Source organism: Procambarus clarkii, chromosome 82 (assembly GCF_040958095.1).
Source record: "Procambarus clarkii isolate CNS0578487 chromosome 82, FALCON_Pclarkii_2.0, whole genome shotgun sequence".
Classification (NCBI taxonomy): domain Eukaryota; kingdom Metazoa; phylum Arthropoda; class Malacostraca; order Decapoda; family Cambaridae; genus Procambarus; species Procambarus clarkii.
The window spans coordinates 3,665,306-3,692,172 of NC_091231.1; the positions used below are offsets into that span (position 1 = coordinate 3,665,306).

A 26,867-nucleotide genomic window follows, 5' to 3' on the forward strand; every position below is an offset into this window, starting at 1 on the left:
ATCAGTGTGCTTTGATAATGTTCTCATTTGAGTCGAAAGAACTTAGATTTGGTGTGTGAGCACCAGTACGCACTTTGGGTTCCATGTGTGTATCGTTTTCCTCATTGTTTTTGTAATATATGTAATATAAATAATTTTTTACATATAGTAATGCATCTTTCTTGTATATATCATATTGCAGTAAAAAGGCCATAAATCTGCCTGAAAAAAGAAAAAGAACAACAAATATATAACATATTGCACATTAGATTTGATGCATTTTTCTTAGATTTTTGTAAAAAGCATTGAACCTGGGATAATTAAATGTGATTTTTATTACAATTTTACCTTTTTAGATACCTTTCATATTTAAACAAAATTTCAGTATACCATATTTAATGAGTTTTTGGCATTGGGGTTTTGTTTCATCCAGTGATGCAGATGCTATAAGGTTTCTTAGTTGTAGATGCTTGATCAGTAGTGACCAAGTACTTGCGACCTTACCTTAGGTGAAATTGTCCATTAGTTATTAATATCATCAATATGATATATAAACTTTGCTGAGTGCAGATTAAGGTTTGAAGGGACATATCAAAATATAGTGCACCATTACCTTTATATTTTGTATTTGATTTAACTATTATACAAAATGATCCTTGTCAACAAGGTCTGATCACTCGGTTCTGGTTATTATGTAAAATGTATATGTTTTTATACATATATATTCAAACATGGTTGGTTATATTTCATATTTCAGTCATTGGTGACTTATTTGCTGAGATAAAAATCTCAGTCATGATGGTAGAAGCATCTGCAATTGTTCATCAAAAGTTGCTGCACAATGTGCTGAGACTCCCACAAACATTCTTTGACTCAGTCCCAGTTGGTCGACTCCTCAGTCGATTTTCTAAGGATGTAAATAGCATGGACGTCGTGTTACCCGATTTGATGAATGAGTTTACCTATTGTGCTCTTGAAGTAAGTAGAACCTTTTGTGGAAGTAATATTTGCAAGTTCTTCTCTAGCCTTACTCACATTGAACTGTTTTCTTTCCTTCAAACTTGAATCATATTTTCTATTTTCATTTTCTATTAATAAATTGTTCATTATTTGTACCTTGCTTGAGCAAATTTTCATTGCAATCATATTTTTATCATCCAATCTGCAGTTTATAGATTACAATGTAAATAAATTATAGCTTTTGACGTTTCAAACCTGCAAAATGTTTCCTAATTATCACCTTGAAATTGTGTTCTCAATATTCCTCTCTTAAACGCGAGAGAAGCGAAAGCTCTTGTCTTGATGGCATACCCTATTTAATTTTCACTTCCTTCTCAACAAATTTGGCATAAGACAATACTTATTTACTCATACCACTTCCTGACCAGAATTATTTAATGTTGGTTAACCTTTTTGTGTATCCCCTCAGTTGCTCCCTGTTGGTTATGCTGTCACCATTATCAGTCAGACCAGCCAGTATCCAGTGTATCAGTCAGACCAGCCAGTATCCAGTGTATCAGTCAGACCAGCCAGTATCCAGTGTATCAGTCAGACCAGCCAGTATCCAGTGTATCAGTCAGACCAGCCAGTATCCAGTGTATCAGTCAGATCAGCCAGTATCCAGTGTATCAGTCAGACCAGCCAGTATCTCTTGCCCACAAGTGCTGTAGGAAATTCTCCTTGTCACCTCTACTGAGTAGAGCAGATGGGAATCAAAGATAAACTTGATACCAATGCAAACCGCCCATAAAAGCATAGAAAGGAGACCATAAAATGCTGACACTCACTCATAGAAATATTTTGAGTCTTAAAATATCGAAAGAAAACTGACAAGTACAGTACCAAACAAGCACACTAAATAATCTCTCCCTCCCCCCTTCCCACCATGATGCAGGCTGGCCCACTCCAGCTGCAATGAAACTACCCCATTATTGCTCCTGTCCCCCAGTTCACCATATTTTGGTATCTTACAAGTCTACCCAAAGGTAAATGCTCACCATTCTGTAGAACTAGTTGGTCTATGTGTAAGGGTTCATGCTTCTGCCATTTAACGAGCTTGTAAGCTGTTCACATTGATTGTTTCTTGTTGCTATTCTTCACCTTTGATTTAGTTTCATGATTTCCTTCCCTGGCTCTCAGCAGTGACTTCATCACCAGTTATCTTCTGTGGTATTCGGTTATACCTTTCAGAAGCTCCTATCCAAGGTTTCTCAAACATTTTTTCACCATGATGGTGCAGTGGAGTGTGCACATGAGAGTATGAAGTGGACCTAAAAACAGTTTTCCACCTTGATGGCATAACTATACTGAAGCTTCATTCAACATGGGTATGGTGGAAACACAATAAACCATCTGTGTGTATCTTTAATCTTTTATCAGAAATGCTTGTAAAGAACGGTGAACTGTCACAAGTAGCAGTCGGAGGTACCATGATTCCCACAATGATAAACACTGTTTGGAATAAACTGACTGTTAAAGATAGTGTGCTACAACACTACCTTGAGTCTCTACCTACCTCTCTACACTACCTTGAGTCTCTCATCACCTCAAACGAGGTGATGCGAAGGCCCAGCGTTGAGTGCAGTGTATGAAGGTTGTTGCAACTTGGGTGCAGACTGTGTGAAGCTGCAAGGTTCATCAACAACTGTTTCCAAGATTATCACACCCTCCAGAACTTTTGTGTTTTTAATGGTGCATAAACATGTAAATAGTTATATATAAAGTTTGTGTGTGTGTGCATTGTGGTAATGACAAAAAGACTATTGTTTTAAGAATTTCATATACTGTAGTGCCTGTAATAATGTCAGCCACTATCTCACCACAATACACCTACATTTGGTGTGGATTGGGTCAGCAATAAAATTAAATTATAAATATTTTGTTTTGTTTTAGGTGCTATCAACATTTTTGGTAATAATCTACTCGACTCCTATCTTTGTTGTGGTTATGTTGCCAACCATGATCATCTACTACCTTGTTCAGGTAATTATACCTATTTGACTATATATTTTTATCTAAGCTGTATGTTGCAAAGTACATGGGAATGTCACAATCATTATCACTACCCAACTTCCCGTGTTTATGAGGTGGTCAAAGTGTCCAAACTAGATATCTCTTTCATTTGCCATATCTTTTACATACTGTATTGCAGTTTCAATGAATTAACTCCATTACTCTCCATTAATACAGTTAACCAAATCACCACATTTCCACTTTATACAGCCAGGTGCAAAGTGTTTAAAAAATACTGTTTCAAATATTTTATCTTAAAGTTATCCAATCTCATCTAATTTTTTTTCCTGAGTCTGTGTAAAGTTTCTTAAACTTGATAAACAGGGCTTCAACACATTTGTGTTTTATATTTATAGAATTTGTATGTGGCCACATCTAGGCAGCTGAAGCGCATTGAATCAGTTTCCCGTTCCCCCATCTACTCTCACTTCCAGGAGAGCATACAAGGTGTGTGGTTCTAAAGCATCATTTTCTTTTACTATGTATATTACACATTGTATGTATTAAATAGCTTATTGTATGTATTAAATAGCTTAAGATTAAATACAGTACTACAACATTAATAAATTACTTCATATTATGGCCAGAAACACTACAAAATTTAATTCTCTATATTATTTTAAATACAGTCTTAAAATAAAATACAATATGAAGCCAAACCCATCGAAGTCTTACCGTCAGATTTGCATATTTTACACTAGCTAGGAAATTAATGGAAGTTTAAATTTTTATATCCAAGTTTAATTAAGTAAAATGGGAAAGCAACTTGTTTTGATAATATATGAAGTATGCAGATAATGAGTCACAGTAACATGGCTGAAAAATGTTGACCAAACCACACACCAGTAGATGAAAAGACAACGACGTTTCAGTCCATCCTGGACCATTATCAAGTCAATTGTGATGAGACGAGAGAGGCACGGGCATAAGTAATGTAAGAGAGAGGTGAGGAGAGGAAAACTTAGAGGAAGGTAAGAGCAAGGCAAAAGATAGGTGTAATAAAGGGTATGTAGGAGGGTAATAATAGGAGTAAACAGGAACAAAACAGAAAGTAAAACAAAAAGAAAGAAAGAAAAAAAGGATGGATAGGTTTATGTTTGGTCACGTTTCTTAGAAAGTTTGGAACATAGATGACGTCCGAAACGTCGTCGTTTTTTCATCTTCTAGTGTGTGGTTAGGTCAACATATGAAAGTACTGTAGGAGGAATTTTAGGAAGAATGTAAATAAAATTAGCCTGAGTACTGCATCTGTAAGACAAGTAGAATTGGTGTAACTGTAGTTTAAATAATAGACAAAATGAACATATAATAATAGTTTTTTTTTCACAGGGGCATCAACCATCCGAGCATACAGTAAGAAGCAGGAGTTCATCTTAGAATCTGAGAGAAGAGTTGATTCCAATCAGATTTGTTACTACCCAAGTGTGATGGCAAACAGGCAAGTTTTAGAACATGTAATGGCTTCTTATATACTAGCACTGTGTGTATATATTTCCTAGTTTGTTTTATGTAGAATTTCAATTCTAGCTACCTGTAAATTAGATTGTTTCATATTGTATAACATGTAATTTATGATGTTCACAGATGGTTGGCAATTCGCCTGGAGACCATTGGCAATATATTGACATTTTCTGCAGCTGCATTTGCTGTCATGAGTCGAGGCAGCATCAGTGGTGGGATAGTGGGATTATCTGTCAGCTATGCACTATCTGTAAGTGTGTTCAGTACTTATGCAAAGTCACAAAATTTATTGGCATTATACTTTCTTCAAGTTTTGTTAAGTTATAAAATCTTATAAAAGGTTAGAAACAAAGTAATAACTAATCTTATAAGTCTTAAATATACATGCACCTCTTAAAAAAAAAAAAAAATTAAATGTAATGAAACACCTCTTGCTGACGGGTTGTGGAAGAGTGGAAATTTTTCAGCCAAACTTGCCCACCCATAGTTGCAGATTGCTGTGTACTGTGCACTGCCCAGTATGATTGTCATCTCGGGTTGGAGTATCATCGTGTTAAAGCTTGATGGAAGACATACAATGGATGGTTATGTGACAAGATAATGAGGCCACCTTCAACACGGGTGGGACACGAAGAGGCCAACTCTTCAGCACGGGTGGGACACGAACAAGGGGACACAGGTGGAAACTTAGTACCCAGATGAGCCACAGAGACGTTAGAAAGAATTTTTTCAGTGTCAGAGTAGTTAATAAATGGAATGCACTAGGAAGTGATGTGGTGGAGGCTGACTCCATACACAGTTTCAAATGTAGGTATGATAGAGCCCAGTAGGCTCAGGAATCTGTACACCAGTTGATTGACAGTTGAGAGGCGGGACCAAAGAGCCAAAGCTCAACCCCCGCAAGCACAATTAGGTGAGTACAATTAGGTGAGTACCATTTTGGCTGCTGTTGGTGGAGGCAAGAGGTGGCCAGTGGGCCTGTGGTCAGGTCACTTTGACCTCACTTAGGCTGACTGAAAAGGCTGCTTTCTCCTTACTCCCGATGATGTCATGTGGAACCTATGGTTGGACCAATCGGTTGATGAGCCTAGGCAGAAGCTGCTGTTTGTTTGGCGTTTCTATACAGAGGTGCAGTGAAACGAACTAGTAAGGTGCAGACCTTGGAGCGACCGGGCCGCTCCAAGCAACAGCCTAGTGGACCAAACTCTCACAAGTCAAGCCTGGCCTCGGGCTGGGCTTGGGGAGTAGAAGAACTCCCAGAACCCCATCAACCAGGACCATTATCAAGTTGTGTGATAGAAGAGAGACCTTACCCATTGGTAGCAATTATGATTAACTTTAAATGTAAAATGTTCAAAACCATCGCTCCCTGCGTCTCTCTGAGGAGGCCAGGTTCTGGCTTGTGGTCCCGTTGGCCAATAGAACTCTGTGACCGATGGCACTTTGTAGTACGTATAGGACTAATCAGTGTATGATAACTTAAGGGAGCCTCTGGAGCTCATCCAGAAATTTGTGTTTCATTACATTCAATGCTGGGTTATTTTGGGATTGCATTGTATTGTAATTGATTAGGAAACAGAGTACTGTACTCGAGTTAAATGTTCAGAGGAAACACAATAGGAAATGGGTGTTAAAACTGAACAAAAAATAACCTTCTACATTAGAAAGATTTTACTAGAATCATCCTGCTATAGCAAGTATATTACTTGGATTAAGAATGTTAAAGCCCCATTTTCTGTTGGTTCACTGACACATTCACTGCACTTAATAGCAGTCATCATAGTGTCATTATTTCTCTTCTATAATACTTCTATAATACAGTTCTGTGTTCCCAATTAATATATTTTTATTTTTTACCTGTTTAATTTTTTTGCAGTGATGCAATATCTTGAGTATCCATTCTTCAGGTAACACAAACTCTAAACTGGCTGGTTCGTATGTCTTCTGATGTGGAGATCAACATAGTAGCTGTAGAACGCATCAAAGAATATACAGAAACTCCACAGGAGGCACCATGGGACATACCCAGTAATAAGCCTCACAAGGTAAGAGATAATGCAGTATTCATTGAAGTCAAACATTCACAGTATAGCTAAAGAATTTTAATATATTTCTGGGAATGCCCCCTCAATAGCTCCAGCAGCCCCCAAGCACAAAGCCATAGGGATACACAGTAGGTCCCCAAGACCCACTTTTGCTTACTGGAAATGACGACCAGAATCTGGCATGCTCTACGTGAGGATTAGAAATATCCCACCAGAGTACACAAGTGCAATAAAATAAGCCACTGCTTGGAGAAAATTGGATACCCATAGATAACAAGGCAAACATTTGTTGCTGAGGGATAAATTGTAATAGGTGTGCGACTTGTAGGCTCAAGTAGTTCTTAGAGACCTGGCACAATTTTCCAAGGCTTAGCGGCTCCAGTGGTATACAGCAGCTACAGGGAGCTAATGAGGGGGGGGCCCTTTCTGAAAATGATTCATGATAGCAATTTGGACCATATCTGTTCCAAATTTAGAATATCATCTTAAATTCAATCAATATATATCTGTACTGAGGAAGTTTTTTGTATTTTAGTTGCAAAATACTTGCAATATACATATTTTTTCTTGGATGGCCCCCTCATAGTGGCTCCTCAGAGCATATGCACTTGTGCCCCTGGGCCAGTACAATCTTAGCAGGCATCTAAGATTTTTATGACCTACCAGGAGCAGAGATCGGAATCTTATACCCCTCACAATGGGAGACAGGATATATATATATATATATATATATATATATATATATATATATATATATATATATATATATATATATATATATATAATATATATATATATATATATATATATATATATATATATATATATATATATATATATATATATATATATATATATATATATATATATATATATATATATATATATATACATATATATACATATATATATATACATATACATATACATATACATATACATCTATACATATACATCTATACATATATCTATACATATATATATATACATATACATATACATATACATATACATCTATACATATATCTATACATATATCTATACATATATCTATACATATATCTATACATATATCTATATATATATAATATCTATCTACCTGTATATTAGATTTATTGGTATAAAACCCAGATAATAATAAGTTTAAATCATTGTATGATAATTACCACATACCTTGTGAATCAATGTATCATGATAACCACAATTCAGAGCCTAACAAAGATTGTCCACAAGCAGACACTGTCTTAGCAGTCTGTTAACAGAGAGAACAAAGAACTGTGCTTTCTTTGACACAGACAATGCCTTCCTAGGGTGGCTTCATCTTGAGTCTTTCCCTATCTAAGGGAGTGACATAATTAGAAGGAATTTAGTAGTGTACTTGGGGACCTCCCTGTTTGGGTGTGGTATCTAGTGTCTGGCAGAAATAAAGTCAAATCAAATATTTATTCAGGTAAATGTACATACATAGATGAGTTACAAATATAATGTTGGATTTATAGATAGAGCAAGTACATACAATACCTAAAGCCACTAATACACACAGTGTTTCGGGTAAGGTGTGGGGAAAAAACACTTAGACTAAAACTTAATACTAATTGAGATTAAAAATTGTGTTGAAAAAGGAAAAAAAGTAATGGGGGGGGGGAACATGGCAGAAAACAGCAATTATACAAGTTAGTCATAGTCAACAAACAGTATTGTTTGAAAATAGTAAGATATGGGTTGACATTTAGGGTAAGGTAGGTTACATGGAGCTTATTAGGTAGTACTTAGTTTTTCTTTTAAACTGGTTGAGAGAGGTACAGCCTTTGACATGATTGGGAAGGTCATTCCACATTCTGTGGAATGTGCTGACCGATTAGCCTTTAGCATCTTGGGTTTTTGTTGACACTGCATTGTAGCCTCGAATTTTGATTTGAGTGTTTGGTTATTCATTAGGAAATAGGTCCAGGTGGATTTCCAGTCCCATGTGACATGGGAGTTCATTTTCTGTGCTTAATTAGAGAGCTAGTATTGATTCATTCACCATTAGCTGAGATATGCATGGCTGAAAGTGTTTGTTTTGGTAGTGTCACTATGGTATTGATGTATATTTTGATAATCACTTAGCAAATAGTGTTGGGTCTTGTTAGCCGATTAATCTGCTCCAACACTTGGCTATTGCACATGATGGTCATGTTGGTATGTAATTTCCATCCTGTTCTTTGTGCAGTATTTTTTCTGAACTAAATGGGTCAAGTGGCATTGGACTTCCATTAAGTTTAGAGAAGGATTGTCCTGTAACCCTTGAAAGTTTGACTGATTGCTGAGCCTGCTGTTTCTAGCCTCTGATTTTTCACCGAGACTAAACTCGTGCCGAGTTTTCTAGTTTAGTAAAAGTAAGAGTTTGTGTATTCTTTGAACTTTCAGTTACCTCCACCAGTTCATTCCTAGTGACTAGTTACTTCCACCTAGTTCATTCCACATGGCTTAGAAGGGTAGCTGGTTGCTGTCACTTCTGTCTAGCCCCAGTTTTTTTCTCATGAAAGTTCTGAGAACTTTCTAGTCCTGTGCATTTAGTAGTTTTTCTCTGGATTTTATGGGTTGAGTGTTGGTGCAGCAGCTCCTCTGTTCTGAACTGCCCTAGGTGCTCTATATGGCTTTAAAGTGTGTGTCCAGTAAATGTCACCACCACCTGGGTTTTTCCACTTGCTAGTTGTACAAGTGTAGATTACTATTCTTATCCATAACAGAGAGGAGGAAGAGGGAATATGATCACTTCATAAAAAATTTGGATGGGAATAGACATTGTGGACAACAATAACATCTTTAAATTGATAGACAGTAGGATAAGAGGAGATTAGCATAACCTTTAATGTAAATTTATCCAAGAAATGTCAGGAAATACTTACCCTGTATGTGTGGTCAAAAATGAAATGCACTGTAAAAAAAATTGTGGTAACTAACTTAAATGGACAGATTTTCTCTGAAATGCAGAAAATATTTTGGTAGAAGAGAAACCTGAAGTGGGGTTTGGGATTACTACTGCTTCTCCAAGCCTAGCCTGGGACCAGGCTTGACTTGTGGTAGCTTAGACCAACAGACTGTAGCTTGGAGTGGCTTGCAGGCTCCACAAATCCACTACAACCTGGTTGCTCTAGGTAACAGCAAAAAAAAATTTTGTTTAGCTAGGAGTAACCGATTGTTACATGTGTGAACCTAATTAAATACCCAATTTGTTTGAAGCAAACTTTGCAATCATTGTAATGTGAGGTTTCCAGAACAAATTACATGTGACTGTGATGCCCAGATATTGATGGAGGATTGAGGTTTGAAATTTGAATTTTGGAAAAAGAGCTGGTGCAGTATTTAGTTGGAGTTAGCTATAATGTAATGACAAAAAGCTGGTTATTAGATTTAAATGTAGCTAAATTCAGTGCCATTGAAAGGAAATAGAGTTTAAGAGAATTAGACTAAAGACCAGAATTTAGTAAGGGTTGTATAGGAAGGAATAAAACTAAAGTTTAAGGAAAATTACTTTCTTTCATTGTGTGCTTTTGGAGCAAGTGCTACGGGTGATATTCTTGCAAATCTATTATATGATGATTGTGTTTGCAGGAGTGGCCTGAAGCAGGAGTTGTAGAATTTAATCAGTATTCTACTCGATACCGTGAGGGGCTTGATTTGGTAGTGAGGAACATCGATTGTAAGATAACAAGGGGAGAAAAGGTAAATTATGTTCTTTAGTCTAAATTATTTTTGTATTTCTTCCTACCCATGTAAGAGAGAACTTAAGTTGGAATAACATGATCTTGCAATATAAGCAGTACAGTATTGTAATTTTTTATTCTTTAATTTTTAAATATATTTAATTTATCAGATTGGAATTGTTGGAAGAACTGGTGCTGGTAAATCATCGCTGACATTAGCTCTTTTCCGGATCATAGAAGCAGCTGGAGGGAATATCATCATTGACAACATCAACATTTCTAAGATAGGTCTACATGATTTGCGGGGCCGACTTACCATAATTCCTCAGGCAAGTCATGTGCATCTATATCCTTCCATATGCAATATCTTGTCCTGCTATTAAAATGTTTGGCACTTCTGTTAAAACTCTGACCATATTACTAGAGAATTACCAGTAGAGCCCCATTTCGTATTCATACTGTACTCTTGCATTCATATTCTTCATTCGGTTAAGAACTTAGGTAATAAGAATACTGTTACTGAAGGTAAAGAAAAGACCCAATACTTGTGCATGTATTGCCAAATTTTTGGATGAAACCTACATCCTTTATCAAGGTGCTGTAAACAATGTTCTGATAATTACTGAGAATTTGATACATTGCTGGTGCCATTTTGCAAGTTGTCTGATGCATTCATTCACCTTCAGCCAGCTCATCCTCCACCTGAGTCATTTTGATCTCTGGATTGTGTGTTGGCCCATGATACATACATGATAGGTTCTCAAGGCTCTTTTTTTTTTGTCCCTTCGTTTCTGGTTACTAGGTGGGGAAGCTTCATGCTGTCTTCTGGAAGGGTGCTTTTGTTTTTTCAGCCCTAGTAAACATACATTTGCAGTCTTCCTCTCTTTTGGGGAAAAATTAGATGGTTGGCTTCCAGAGAAGACTTTTGGTTGTTGATTCTTTGTTTATCTGGCTAGGGGGAGTATCATTTGTTGTCTGGTTGCAGCTGTTACCACTTGCATACCACACGCACTGCTTCATTGGATGCGTTTATTGATCCGGTTTTATTGATCCCCTGTTCCAAGGCTTGTCAGTATTGTTATGCCTAGCCAACTTGCTATCTACCCTCAGACCCATGATATTCGCATGTTTGCAACTTTGACAGCTGTTGTTTCCAAAATGTTGTAGGCTGCTATTTGGGCTTGGGTTTTGGAGGTCTTCTAGGGGTCCTGGCAGCTTGTTACCTTGTTAGTGTTCCTGGTCCATGCTAAGTTTGTGTTGCCCTGGGTTGGGTTCTCATTTTTTCTTTGTACTGTGGTTAGTTAGCTTCAGGGAGCCACCATTCATCTTTAGAAAGCCAGTGTTGTATGTAATGAAATGCCTCTTTTGTGGTTAGGCCTTGGTTGCTCCCTGGTCACTCCTTCCCACCTTTCTGGATTGTCAGTAGGTGGCTTTTCCACTCTGGACTGAGCTCTTATTTATAGTGAGAGCAAGTGCTGTTGGTGGTGTTGCCAACTTATAGTGGCTAACTGTAATTAGTTGGTCCTACCTAACTGCTGTGTAGATCATTTGCAGTCATTTGCTGCTTCATTTCTTTACTGTGAACATTGCTGTTGTCCATTTTTCTTTGCTTTTCTCGATATTTCCTTGATGATGGTGATCGTAACAATCCTCTGCTCCCTGTGTCTAGGCAATAGATTCCTAGATCTAATGCATCTTGTGTGTGTTTGTGTGGAGCTACCTCGGCAAGCTAGCTTCAAGGAGCCACCAAAACCCAACCAGAAAAAGGAGTTTCATTACATTCAACATCGGCTTTTTCATTCCTGACCAATGAAGGTGGAAAATGGTACTAATCATGATTTAGTTGATAATTCATTGCTCATCTTTTTAGATAATATTAATTGTACAGTATTAGTATTAATAAAGCAGGGTATCAGGATATAGAATTCTATAGATGTTTCCTTTATTAGGATCCTGTGCTGTTTAGTGGTACACTGCGCATGAACCTTGATCCCTTCAGTAAATATGATGATAGCAAGGTATGGTCAGCACTGGAGCAGTCTCATCTCAAGGAATTTGTATCTGGTCTACCAAACGGTCTTCAATATGAAGTGTCAGAAGGTGGAGAAAACCTCAGGTAAGAATATCTTGCTAATTCCATAAACATTAAAATAGTTTCTTTGGATCTTTGTGTTATCTATGTATGATTAGTAATGACTTTGACTAGATCAAATGCATTGTTTTGTTTAGGGGTTTCGCTCGATTTTCAGATATTAATGTCATAATATTTGCCTTGTCTAATACCAACTGAAACCCATCATTACCCATCAGCTATCAAACCATAACAACCTGTTTTCAGACAACATACTATACAACACCATTGGACAGGGTCTTGGTAGTATACTTACGTTCATTCTTTACTCTCAGTCAGGAATCCTGGGGTTGAATCTTGGGCAGGACAGAAAGGGCAAGAAAAAATAGTTAAAACCAAATAGGTAGAACACATGTAGAGAAATGATGTAATAACAGACAGCATTGTTTTCGAACAGGTACTGTGTAATAAATGTACTTAGTTTTTATAATAATAATAATAATATAATATATAATAGTTTATTTAGCAAAATTACATACTACTTACAAAATGAGTTACAAGCAGAATGTTGGATTTCCAGGTAAAAATATGTCAATAGGTAATTAATTAAAACAAATAATAGAAGGAATGAAGGATCTGCAGAGGCTAACATAAATACTGGAGTAGGATCAAATACTGGAGGACCTGCTAAGAAAGCCAATTTTTCACTTGATGACACCTTTGGCATGGGCTTTTCTGGCCTGTACACTTAGTTATTTTTCTCTGGATTTTGTTGGTGAAATGGTGGTGAACCACCGCCTTATTGCAGAGTCATCCTAGGCTCAATATGACTTGACAGGGTGTTTGGTAATTGACACTGCTCTAAGGTAACTGTTTGTAACTGGTTGATCAGTCCAGCAACCAGGAGGCCTGGTCATGGATCAGGCCGCATGGACGTTGAGCCCTGAAATCATCACGAGGTAAGGTGGAAATTTGTCCTTTACAAGTGGTACTTGTTTTCTGAGCTAATGATTGACAGCTCCTAAAGTGGCATTTCATTACTTTCAAAACACTATATTACGATATCATTATGATATGGTTGGTTCCTTTTTCTTCAGTGTTGGTCAGAGACAGTTGGTTTGTCTTGCACGAGCACTTTTACGCAAAACACGTGTTCTCATCTTGGATGAGGCGACAGCTGCAGTCGACTTGGAAACCGACAACCTCATTCAGCAAACTATACGACGAGAGTTTGCAGATTGTACTGTGATCACCATTGCCCATAGACTGAATACGATTATGGACTCAACAAGGTAAGAAATAGATAGAATAAGTAATACATCTATTCGTATCTTATTTCTTTTGGTAACTCCTCTTTCTTTAGTAGATAGCCTCATGGTGAATCTTCCTTAGACATTTTGGAAGATGTTTAAGTATTAAAAATGTGAAGTACACTAAGCAAAGATATCCACATTGCTAATGTGATTATTCGTACAAGTGAAAGTTATCACTTGATTTCACAAGGGTGTGTGAAAAGAATGAGAATTGTTTGGAAATCATAGAATTTAGAATTGATGAAAGTATTTAAGATTAATAAGCACAAACAAATATAATTTTAGCATAATGTCAATTAGTGTCAAAGAAAGACCCTTCAGTGGTTACTGGAAGTACAGAAGTAGCATCTATTTTCTTTTTCCAATGGTACAGCTGAGGATAGTTTGTTGACTAATAAATACAGAAGTTGCCATATTATGTGCCTCTTATGAATACTTTAAATTTTCTGGGAGAAGTCCCTTTGGCTCCCCAGAGATATCCAGGCTGATATGGATATATTAGACTTTGGCATCAGTCAATGTGAATGGAGTTCTAGGCCTACCGGGGACCACGAGCCAGAACCTGGTTTCCTCAGAGAGGCATGAGGAGCAAGGACCTATAGAATTGCACATGTGGTTATGGAGCATTCTATGTCTGCCATTGACTGGGTCTGGCACCCAGAAAGGTAAGTGCCCCAAAACAAAGCACTATTCTGGTTGAAGCTACTACTGAAAGTCAAACGAGTGAACAGAACTCCCCAAATGAAAATGAGCAAACGAATATGACGTCACTACGTTGCCACGCCGCTTCACTGCACAATGCCTCCCCACCTCCTCACCTCCCTTCTTCGAGAGGGGGAAGGGGAAGCATCAGACCCTCCCGCAGGCGATCCACCTTGCAGTTCTTTGGCTGATGTGATAGGCAACAGTCATGTGACTCTGGCTCCTGAATTCTGTCCTCCAGCTCTGTGCCTTGTGGTGTTGAGCGGTTCTCTGGTGGTGCACAAACCAGGTGTAATCTCTGGTTTTTTCCTGTAGGCATTGACCTCTGGGGGTCAGGTCGGGGGGCTTCATACTCTCTTCTGGCGCAGGGGTTTCTGCTCGTTTGGTCCAGGTGGTAGGTTTGTTCGGTGCCAGCCGTCTTCTTTTTTTCTTGGGTAGTACGAGTCTGCTGTTTTCAGGTGGTCCTTGGGTTGTTGATGCTTGGTTGGTTAGGCCGGGGATGCATCTTGTGTTGTGTCCGGTTGCGACTCTCTGTCGTTAATTCCGCACCTCGGCTTCTGTGTCCGGGGATGCGCTTTGGATTGCCCTGGTTTCCCTTTCTTTCCTGTTCCTGGGTTTGGGTTTATCCGGGTCATTTGCTGGATCCTTTTGTGCCGTTAGTTATCTAGCTTTCAATTTGAGATGTGCGTAGCGAATGCCTCCCAGGTGCATCACTCTTTTTCCTTATCTTTGGTGAAGTAGCTCAGGGGAGCCGAAGGGGCTCCCCCTAGAAAACCAACGTTGAATGTAATGAAACACCATTTTCTGGGCGAGACCTGGAGGTTTCCCGGCAAACCTCCCTCCCTCTGGTCGTCGTTTTTTTGTGTGTTTTGATATCCAGCCTCAGAACTGCAGGGTGGATCGCCAGGGCGAGGGTCTGGGGCTTCCCCTTCCCCCATCCCCGTCCCGGGAAGGGGAGGTTGCGCAGACAAGCGGCGCAGCGACGTGGTGACATCGTACTTGTTTGCTCATTTTCATTTGGGGAGTTCTATCGACTTGTTTGATTTTCAGTGGTAGTTTCAACCAGAATAGGGGTTTGTTTTGGGGCGCTTACCTTTCTGAGTATCTGACCCGGTCGATGACAGACATAGAATGCTCCATAACCACATGCACAATTTTACAGGCCATTGCTCCTCGTGCCTCATTGAGGGAGGGCTAGGTTCTGGCTTGTGGTTCCAGTAGGCCCATTCACATTGATGCCAAAGTCTAATACTTATATTCATATCAGCCTGGATAGCTCTGGGGAGCCTCTGGGTCTCACCCAGAAAATGGCGTTTCATTCCATTCAACTCTGGTTTTCTCAATGTGGATTTTAGTAGCATATTGACAGGCCTTGGCTGTGAGGACAGGTTGATGCAACTCACCCTGATAAGCTTAGAGGAGAGAAGAAACAGAAAGGATATAATCACATTCAAAATCCTGAAGGGAATTGACAGTGTGAACAAGAGAAGTCTACTTAAGTTAAAAGAGGTAGGACAAGGGAACACCAGTGGAAGTTAGACATGCAATTGAGTATTAGAGATGTAAAGAAGTGGGCGACAAGTGAAATGAATTGAAGGAAGACGTTAAAACCAATTTCATCCACAACTTCAAGAAGAAATATGACAAATGTTAATGTTGAGAGAGGTAATTAGTGCATCAGGTATAAACGGCTAAAGGCGGAGCATAAAAAGCTAGATCTCGTTTTCCTATAGTCACAGGCACAGGGTCAAATGTTGGCTACTCATGTATCCTGATGTTTGTTCATTTTTCTACCTTCCTCTTTTCTACCTTCCTCTGTCTTATTTCCCAACTCCCTCCACCACCCTCCTCACCTCCCATCACCACCCTCCTCACCTCCCATCTCCACCACCCTCCTCACCTCCCATCTCCACCACCCTCCTCACCTCCCATCTCCACCACCCTCCTCACCTCCCATCTCCACCACCCTCCTCACCTCCCATCTCCACCACCCTCCTCACCTCCCACCTCCACCACCATCCTCACCTCCCATCTCCACCACCCTCCTCACCTCCCATCTCCACCACCCTCCTCACCTCCCATCTCCACCACCCTCCTCACCTCCCACCTCCACCACCATCCTCACTTCCCATCACCACCTACTGTCCTCACCTCTCACCACCACCACCACTGTCCTCACCTCTCACCACCACCACCACTGTCCTCACCTCCCATCTCCACCACTGTCCTCACCTCCCACCACCAGCATCGTCCTCACCTCCCACCACCACCACCACCACCACCACCACTGTCCTCACCTCTCACCACCACCACCACCACTGTCCTCACCTCTCACCACCACCACCACCACTGTCCTCACCTCTCACCACCACCACCACCACTGTCCTCACCTCTCGCCACCACCACCACCACTGTCCTCACCTCCCTCCACCACCACTCCTCACCTTCCACCACCACCACCGTCCTCACCTCCCTCCACCACCACTCCTCACCTTCCACCACCACCACCGTCCTCACCTCCCTCCACTGTCCCCACCTCCCTCGGCCACGTTTTTGCTACTGTCCCCACCGTCCTCTATGGCTACAGGATGACATCATTAACTCTTATGTTCACTTCAGTAACACTGGTCAACAGTTTTTCAAAAGTTGTCCGCTCCCAAGATGAAAAGTGCTGATTATCATGCATTTTAATGTGTTCAATAAATATAATGATTAAAATTGCTGATTAGCTATTGTTTTATGGGTAAGGATGGTAACAAAATCTTGCTTGATTCAACAAGTGGATGCTGAACATTTTTCTTCATAGTGGGAATCTCTTGCCATACTAACCCACTCACAAATAAAACAGCAGTACTGTGTGTATCTTTGCTGCTGACCCATTACAAAAACAACAACCTTCAAGTCTTCACAGAGTTACTACTGATGCTGGTCATCGTGTATACACCTCAAAAGCTGCTTCGTGTTGTCATAAGTTTCCTTTTATATGGGATGCATAATCCAATGAAATTGATAGCAAAACACTCCTTTATGCAGCAAAATAGCTTTGAGACTTATCTTGTATGGAAGCTAGAGCTAATCAACAATTTAAACATTTCCATTCTCAGTAACCCAGAATTAGTCAAGATTGACCTCATTTGTTTCAGAAGCATTTTGGTTGTAGACCAGTGTAATCAAGCAGTCACTGAAATTATAATCTTCACCTGTTGATCCCTGCTACTGTCTAGTATAACTCACAGAAATACTTTACACATACCTGTAGTTATGTAAAGCAGTGAAGCTGTGCCTTGGATTTATTTGGTGAAGAATTATGGGGCTGAAGCTGTGTATATTGTATGGAAAATAATGTGTATGGATGGATTGCATTTTGAGCATCTTTTTCCTTTCTCCTTCACTACTGTTTGTCTGGCTTATGCCTCCACACTCCATGAAAGTGGAAAATGATGCATTGGAGATGATGATGATGATGATGATGATTTATTTTAATAATTTGAATATTATTTCTTCTCCGTAGGATTCTCATACTGGATAAAGGAGAGATCAAGGAATTAGGCACCCCAGCAGCCCTCCTTAATAAGAAGAATTCACTATTCTATTGTTTGGCAAAGGATGCTGGCATTATTTGATAACTTTTACATGATAAATGCATAAATTTAGTGTTCATCATTGTACTGGATATGTACAGTAATGTGATATTTGTACATGTCATAAAAATTAAGGTGTGATTTTATAATTGAATGATGTATTAATTAATTTACACTTTTACTGCATTGAATTTTAATATGAGGCCTGATTTTTTTATATATAATAAAAAACATGTCTTCAACATTAATTTGACTTCATTATGGTTGGAGAATTAAAAAAATTGTGTTCACTCTTTAATGAAAGTTAACACTTTTGCGCTCGGGCAAGCAAGCACCCGACCACCCCAAGGTGGGCCGGGTATTCCATGGGAGCGCACAGTTTTCAATTTTGGTTTTCACTCTTTTCAATTTCGTCACGTCAATTCTCATCCTAGGTTTTTCATTTTGGTATCAATGTGTTTGCAATAAAATTCCCTACAAGAATATATGCATATAGTCCAAAAGCAAGGCATATCATCTGCACCAAACTGAGAAATTGGCAGCGCATTACCCATGAGTGCACAAGAGTAATAACATGTGTATACACTCTTTTTCACTTTGGTCACCTCAATTCTTGTCCTAGGTCTTTCATTTTGGTATCTATGTGTTCGCAATAAAATTCCCTACAGGAGTATATGCATATAATGTCCAAAACCACGGAGCACCCTTCCCGCAGCCAAGCCAAAAGCAGGACGAGCTTTTTTGATTTTTGACACACCGATGCGTCATTCCCACACATTCGTCTAATAATTTTTTTGACGTCATGCTGTGTCGTGCCCAGGAGAAAGCGTTTAATACTCTCATGGATAGAATATGTGGCTATACACATGATTTTATTCATTTCACATGGGAAAAGCTGTACAGAAAATAAATGGGAATGAAAAAATATTACTGTACATGGCAATTACCCAGAACACCTTTTTTAATTTAGCACTACCAGTACTGATGTGTACACTTCTTCTGGCAGGTACCCCTTAGTAGCTCTTTGTACCTAAGGCTGGTACCTGTGGTACCAGCCTTAGCCCCAAACATCCAGCCTTTGAGATCTGTCCATCACTTTCCCGAAGCCAGGAAGTCGTCTTCAGGATGGGGTCTCGGTCTTTGTTTCTATTTCCCACATCCTCCTGTTTTGTTGTCTTCTTCTGCTGCAGCTATGGTTATCATTCCCAGGGTGTTTGCACTGCTCCAATGAGTCATGGCTTCAAATGTTTTTTGGACCATTGTGCCTGCAGGCTCTCCTTTCCTTGGAGGTGAGTATATCGAAGGTTTTGGTGGTGGCTGCTGCATTTATTCAGCACTTCAATGGATGTTTGGGTGCAATGGCAGTCCCAATTCCAGCTTTTAAGTCTACCAACTCTGCAAAAATGATCGTTTGTCAAGGGGGGTGCCTAAGTTCCTTCAAGCAGTTGCTTGTTCTGTTGTGCCTATACTTTGTTTTTGTTTTTTCTAGTTTTGTGGTTGGTCTACAACCTCCTGCTTAGCTTGCCTCAGAGAGAGAGAGAGAGAGAGAGAGAGAGTTTCTGGTCCTGGCTGCTGGTTGGCATCAGATGGGCATTTCATACATTTTAAATTTTATTTTATTTTAGAGGCACTTTTCTGGGGGAAGACCTTTCGGCTCCCCGGAGCTATCCAGGCTGATATGTATATCATTAGACTTTGGCATCAGTCAGTGTGAATGGAATACTAGGCCTGCTGGAGACCACGAGCCAGAGCCTTACCCCCCCTCAGAGAGGCACGAGGAGCAATGGCCTATAGAAATGCACATGGGATTAGGAGCATTTTATGTCTGCCATCGACCTGGCCAGGCACCCAGAAAGGTAAACACCTCAAAACAAACCCCTATTCTGGTTAAAACAGCTAAGAAGACTAACGAGTGAACAGAACTCCTTGATTGAAAACAAGTAAATGAGCATGATGTCACACGTACCGCGTCGCATGTCTGCGCAGCTCCCACCTCCTCAGGAGGGGAAAGGGGGAGTCCCAGACCCACCGAGCCGGTGATCCATCCTCTAGTTCTCGGCTGATGTGATTGTGGCTCAACTCCAGATTCTGTGTTGTGCTGGACCTTGCATCCAGTACTGCTCTTATGGTGGCGTGAGAGCTGGGAGAAATATTCACAGGTACTCGAGCTGCATGTTCTTAGGGTTCCCTTCCCTGAGTGCCCTGTATGTACTGCCTTTGGGGCTTGGGGTTATCTTCCACAAGTCACCTTGGGGTGTACCTCTGTTGGTCTTTTGCTGCTTGATGATTGACCACCTCCAAGTGTGTTGGAGTTTCCTTTCCGGGTTCAGGTTCCTGGTACCCTAACGGTCATTCCATCTGGTTCCCTGACGGCCTTGGTTTCAGGCACTGCTTGCTCAGTGTCCATACCCTGGGGTTTATCCCATAGCTCCGCCTCTTTCTGATGCTCAGTCCGGTCCGTTACTGGGCTGATTCAGTCTTCTCAAGTTTTCGCATCTGTTACTACTGACTCAAGTCTATCACCATCTGTTTGGTGATCAGGTGGCTTCGTTGATGTCCCACCTGCGTGCTTCGTCTCGGTGGCGGTATGGGGTTCCTGGCGGTCCTTCCTTTTTCTTTTTGTCTCTTTGTAGGTATCCTTTGCTTTTTGTTGAAGTGGTCTTGTCCTTCTCTCATGGAGGTTCAGGACTGTCATCTTGCCGCATACTGTCGCCTTGTCTCATGCGGCGCTGGCGGAGCTGTTACAGTTTGCTTTCGGTTTTGATGTTCCTTCTGCATCGTTTCACGGTATCTTGGGCATTGGGCATTGTTTCACCTCCAGCCTGCTCTTGCGCCGCCTGAGCCATCCTGGTCTTGGACAGGGTACTTTTTTTCTCTCTTCCCCTCGGTTTGTCATGGGCCCTTTCGTTTCAGGTTGTTTTACAGTGGTTTCTTCTCCTTTGGGTTCTGGTGATCGGTTTGTTCGTTTGCAACCATCTCTTCTTTTCTGGTGAAGTTAGGATGGCTGTTTTCCGGAGGGGTCCCTGGGGTTGTTGTTGCTTAGATGGTTGGCGGGGGGTGCATCTTCTTGGGTCTGGTTGTGGCTCTCAGCCGTTGCCTTCGTGCCGTGGCCTCTGTGGCCCTGGACGCGCTTTGGGTTGACTCGGTTCTCTTCATCCCTGTCCCAGAGTTTGGGACTCCCAGGTCGTCTGTGGGGTCCTTTGGTGTTGCCAGTTGTTTTGTTTTCTTGTTCGGGTGCGTGGTTTCCACCTCCCGGGCTTGTCCCTCATTTGTCCTTGGCTTTGGGTAGTTAGCCCAGAAAAACCAGTGTTGAATGTAATGAAATGCCATTTTCTGGGTGAGACCCAGAGGCTCCCTGGCAACCCTTCCTCCCCCTGGTCAGCAGTTTTTCGCTGGTTTTGACATCCAGCTTCGAACTGGAGGATGGATAGCTGGCTCGGTGGGTCTAGGGTTCCCCCTTCCCCCTCCCGGGAAGGGGGGAGCTGTGCAGACATAAGGCATGGCACGTGTGACGTCATGCTCATTTGCTCGTTTTCAATTGGGGAGTTCTGTCCATTCGTTAGTCTTCTTTAGTTGTTTTAACCAGAATAGGGGTTTGTTTTGAGGTGCTTACCTTTCTGGGTGCCTGGCCCGGTCAATGGCAGACATAGAATGCTCCTAATCCCATGTGCATTTCTATAGGCCACTGCTCCTCATGCCTCTCTGAGAGGGGGGTAAGGCTCTGGCTCGTGGTCCCCGGTAGGCAGGTCTCCCAACATAGGCTTAGAACTCCATTCACACTGACTGATGCCAAAGTCTAAAGATATACATATCAGCCTGGATAGCTCCAGGGAGCCTCCGGGTTTCACCCAGAAAATGGCGTTTCATTACATTCAATATGTTTTTTTTTTTTTTAAGGTAAAATGTCTAAAAGAAAAGCTCTGTACAGTTAAGTAATTCAGAGCTGGTCATACAAATTAAATAGCATTTAATTCATGGCTGGTAACTATAGGAAAACTATAGGAAAGGTGATTGTGAGGTGCTTAGGTATTTTCAATATTTTATTTATAGACGTATAAGCTTGTTATATGCAGCTATAAAATATAAATGCATATGACCAGTTTAAATTAATTAAGGAGAAGAAATTGAAGTAATATTGTGCTATAATTTCATAAGACAGACGTGTGTGGAATAATCTGAGGGCTGATTTCTATGAATTTCTGTTTTTAATTACATAATCTTAGATTTACTAGTCATAACAAAACAAAGGAGCATTGTATTGATGCCAAGAATTGGCAGGTATCTCAATCTTATAGACATGCTAGAAATATTGATGTCAAATAGGCTAGACAGACTATCATGTTGGACAGGCTGCAGACTGTCAGACTGGAGAAACAATGTTTGACAGACAGATGATGATCACACATCTTCCTGTTCAATTCCTTTCCTCTCATCCCATTCCCATCTAACCCCATTATAAGTGTTAATACCTACTGTGGGAAGGTGTAACATCATATGCTTTAAATTGTGTCAAAACCCACTATATTTTCTTGTAAATACTTGAATGAATTGTTAGCCAAACAAATACCAATATCATGTCCTGTTATTTACATTTCCTCACACCAGTAAGCATGTCCCACATCACCTGCAAGCCTCCCCTGTTAGGTTAACGAGTGCCTGTGGACCTGTGCCAGTCATGTCCATCTCTGTAGTTCACTGAGAATGTGCAAGACCCACCACTTTCCAAGTGACACTATTCCCTCACACTCCCAACATGCCTACGTCCACACCCTGACACCCATATGCAGGCATCCATCCATACCCACAGCCACATGCAAATACCAACACTTTCTCTTGTTCCAACTGTTTGCCAATCGTTTGTTTCAAAATGCCAATCTGCAAAAGTTAAGTGAGGTGGTGGTGGAGGCCAAAACTGTCAGTAGTTTCAAAATGTTATATGACAGAGTACTGGGAAGACTGGACACAATGAGCGTAGCTCTCATCCTGTAACTACACTTAGGTAATTACACACACATTGGCAGCAAGCCCATAGGAGTTGCCGAGCTGGTACCTTGCCACTCACTCATTGCCATCAACTTATGACTGATGACTGTGGTTGATGGCAGTATTGGTATCACCCTCTCACTAAAATAATAAACAACTAACAAATGTCATAACAAAAAAGTAACCTAACCAAAAGTAGGTTATGTTATTTTCAATATATTTATAACTGATCTTTGATCATTTTAATTAAAACTAGACAATAATAGAGATTTCATGCTGTGCTACATCTGGCATCATTTTTCCACGAGCCACCACTGTGTGAGCCTGCCCCCCCCCCCCTCCCCCCTCTTCCTTACACCTACACACACTCAAAGCCCCCCCCCCCCCCCCTCCCCAAGGTCTGGTAGCTGAGTGAACAGCGTGCGGGACTCGTAATCCTGTGGCCCTGGTTTGATTCCCGGCGCCGGCAGAGACAAATAGGCAGAGTTTCTTTCACCCTGATGCCCCTGTTACCTAGCAGTAAATAGGTACCTGGGAGTTAGACACCTGTTATGGGGTGTTTCCTGTGTGTGTGTGTGTGTGTGTGAAAAAAAATTAGTAGTTAGTAACAGTTGATCCATTGACCAGTTAAGAGGTGGACTGAAAGAGCAGAGCTCAACCCCTGCAAGCACAACTAGGTGAATACACACACACTCACTCTCACTATCTCTCACTGTCACACACTCCAAAAACACATTACTGTACCAGAAAAGTGCAAAGATGTGCAACAAAATTGCATCAGAACCTGAAAGACAAGAGCTACGAGAAGAGGCTAATGGTGTTAATATGCCAAAGCTAAAAGCCCGAAGAAAGAGGTGATATATAAAAAATTGGTGGGGAATATATAAATATTCCTCACTATATATAAATTGTAACAGGAATTGACAAAATTATAAGGAAGAATTCTTGAAACCTGGAACTTTAAGAACAAAAAGTCATAGATCTAAGCCATGGAAACAAAGCTGCCAAGAACCCTTACTAAGTTCACTTTTGTAAACCGGGTGGTAGGCAATTAGAACAAGTGAGAAGGTGATGGATGCCAAAACTATCAGTAGTTTCAAAGTGCCATATTACACAGGTATTTAAATAACACTTGCACGGGTTATTTTCACCTCATCCATACACATGCCAATCACTATAAATCGTCCCCATTACCCCACCTATACAACAGCAATCATATACCTACCCACCAGTCTGCTCACAATTGATTGGTCCTGGGCAGATTGACATTTGAGTGCATTTCCTTACAAATGATGTCTTTAAGAGTTAGTCAAATGTTGTGTATTGTATCCTTGAGAAGGTCAGTCAGTAGCTAGGGGACTTCAATAAATCTAACAGGTTTCTTGTCCCCAACAATAGGAAATAAAGCCACTTATACACTTCCACCTACCCATCTATATCCAATCACCACACTAGCAAAAATCATAATACCCACACTTCTCCCACCTACATTACTCTCCCAACCACGCTAAGTACCAACTTTCATTTTTTCCTGAATGTTTGTATTTTTAGACATGTACCATGAGACTGAAGATGCCTCCTTTAATCAACTGCAATCAAAATATATCTAGTTACTTAATTATCCAAGTTATTTTATTATAATTTATTATTTATAAAGGGTGGCCAAGTCTCCATACATAGGACACTTAACATCTTTAATCAAAGTGTAACTATTCACAAAATATGCCCCCATGTGGTTACCATTACATAGTACTGTACAGTACTTTGAAAAACACACACATGGATGTGACATTCCCACTCACGGGGTAACTCACGTTAATACATCTTGAGTGCGTGAAATTGCATTTCAAATGTATTTCTTTAGGGAATACATGTTTCATATATTGGTCTACCTTGACTTTCAAGTGTGGCCACAGGTAAAAATCAAAGACTGGAGATCCAAGAACAATTTTATATGCAGGTAATAGGGTTACACATTGTTAAAGGGTGTTAATTTTCCATATGTATGGAGAGTTTTAGACCACCTTGATAGAAAGTATTAGCAGTGATTGTTTATAATAGTCATAGTAATTAACATTTTAAGTAATACTCAATAATCAGATAGATGGATAATAATTTTTCACACAAATTGATGGGTATACCCCAGAAAAGGGGTATAGCTCACAATGACGCCATGATGTATAGCAGTGTGCAGGTCACCCCTTCCTTCACAAGCATCCAGCTTACAATGGTGTATATCAATGTGTAGCTCACCATCACCATGGTGTATAGCTGACTGTAGTATAGTTCTCTGAACTATACTCCAGTCAGTGTATGTAAGTCATTAGTGTGTACTCCAGTCATTGGTGTAACAATCTGGTTTTTAACAATCCAGGTGTTGTGCAAGTCTTAAGTGAACTGCTCTCTTTACTGGGTACTGGATAATGTGTGTACAGTAATTCATGTAACTCACAAGTATAACATTGTCTGAATCTCAATTAAATTTTTGTATCTTTATTCTGCGTTAATACATTATGAACTTTTAATAAGAAGTCTCCATGAAGTGTACATTAGACTACTAAACTCTTGCATAATTTTACCAATCATTTATTTTTTTTCTTGGCAATTGGTATATTGCCTCCTACTTTGTTACAGGTGCTGCAAGAGTCCTTGTCATAAGGTATTGCATTTTCTGGTCAATGGAAACAAATATTTCAGTATTTGTTTTACTGAAATGCATAACTCATTGAACATAACTTACCAAAGTGTGTGACCAATGTTTTGACATTATGGTATTCAACACTCAAAAAGTAAGTGTTTGAGAATGGCAAAGCATTATTGATGAAACTTGTCATGTTATGTGAATGTCACTGGGATGTGCATTATTAATATTAAATGCTTATCGTTTCCTTAAACATGTACAAGCGGTCTTTCATTGTTGTCTTGTCAAGTTTTATAATTGACTGAATTCTGCAGATTCATTAATAATCTGTATAAATATATGCAAAAAATAATATTCTACTATTACAATAATGGATCACTACCAGCGTTATCATACCTTAGGTTACTCAGTTCTAGAGAGAGAATATGGGGTTAATACATAATTTAGTATTTTGGAATACCTTTGCCACTTATAATAATAATAATAAGATATGTGTATGTACTGTACTTGAGAATGGGTTAAATGATGTTATCTTCATAATGATGTATAAAATAATTATAAAAAAATGTCTTTAGTTAGTTGTAGGTCGACTATATAAGTGAGTACATACTGCATCATTTCCCATATTTTCAAATACTTTGCTAATAATTTTCTTTGATTGAATCTTTCAGTTTTTATATATTTTCAAGTACCAGTATAAGCCCTAAGGAGTTGTTGCTCACATAATTTCTATAGGTAACAAGTCATGATCTGATATCTGTTACATGTTCTTTAATTACTGTATAAGTAGGCGGGATTTTCCAAGTTAGGAGTGACGTAGTGAATTATACAGTACTGTATTTGGCAAAGCATTTCTTTGTTAACTGATGCTGTAATCATGTTACAAATTAATAAATAATATTTTTCCCTGTTGTAATTTAATTGGACTTTGGGAAAAGCATTAATCTAATAGGCAAGTCTTTTGAAATGGGAAAAGGTAATTGGAAATAATAACCTAAGTTCACAAGCTTGTTTGAGTTTTGGATAAAGTTTGACTGAATATCTTTGACCATGTCATGGCCTAGTCGTCTAAGGAGTTTGCTTGGGAGTATGTAGAGCATAGGTGTGAATCCTCGTCACAGCTCTAACTGATTTTCTCATTGATACATCACGTTAACGTGATTTCTCTCTATTGAAGAGAAATCATCAAAGGTAGAATTTTTGGACAACAAAGCCAGAATGCAAAGGGGGGATTGTGTGAAACCCTGATTTGGCTTCGGTGGAAGCCTCAGGAACCCTAGAGAATTCAATTGAATCCCAGGTTGCAATCCTTCTGACCATGTCGTGGCCTAGTGATCTAATGCATTTGCTTGAGAGTACCCAGTGCATAGGTTCGAATCCTTGTCACAGC

General features: G+C 39.9%; 1 protein-coding gene across 2 annotated transcripts in view; it reads left to right on the plus strand.

The window, feature by feature from the left end:
* Positions 1 to 26,385, plus strand: part of LOC123764411 (multidrug resistance-associated protein 1) — a 73,041-nt gene extending 46,656 nt beyond the window's left edge. Inside the window, exons 21-31 of one of the 2 annotated variants that reach the window (XM_045752254.2) lie at positions 737 to 957; positions 2,872 to 2,961; positions 3,348 to 3,438; positions 4,321 to 4,429; positions 4,576 to 4,702; positions 6,360 to 6,497; positions 10,095 to 10,205; positions 10,357 to 10,515; positions 12,136 to 12,302; positions 13,355 to 13,549; positions 17,784 to 26,385. In XM_045752254.2, the coding sequence (XP_045608210.2) occupies positions 737 to 957; positions 2,872 to 2,961; positions 3,348 to 3,438; positions 4,321 to 4,429; positions 4,576 to 4,702; positions 6,360 to 6,497; positions 10,095 to 10,205; positions 10,357 to 10,515; positions 12,136 to 12,302; positions 13,355 to 13,549; positions 17,784 to 17,895 (1,520 nt within the window). In that variant the 3' untranslated portion in view covers positions 17,896 to 26,385. The remainder of the gene's footprint in view (positions 1 to 736; positions 958 to 2,871; positions 2,962 to 3,347; positions 3,439 to 4,320; positions 4,430 to 4,575; positions 4,703 to 6,359; positions 6,498 to 10,094; positions 10,206 to 10,356; positions 10,516 to 12,135; positions 12,303 to 13,354; positions 13,550 to 17,783) is intronic. The other variant, XM_045752253.2, reaches the window with a different exon arrangement.
* Positions 26,386 to 26,867: the final 482 nt, after the last annotated feature.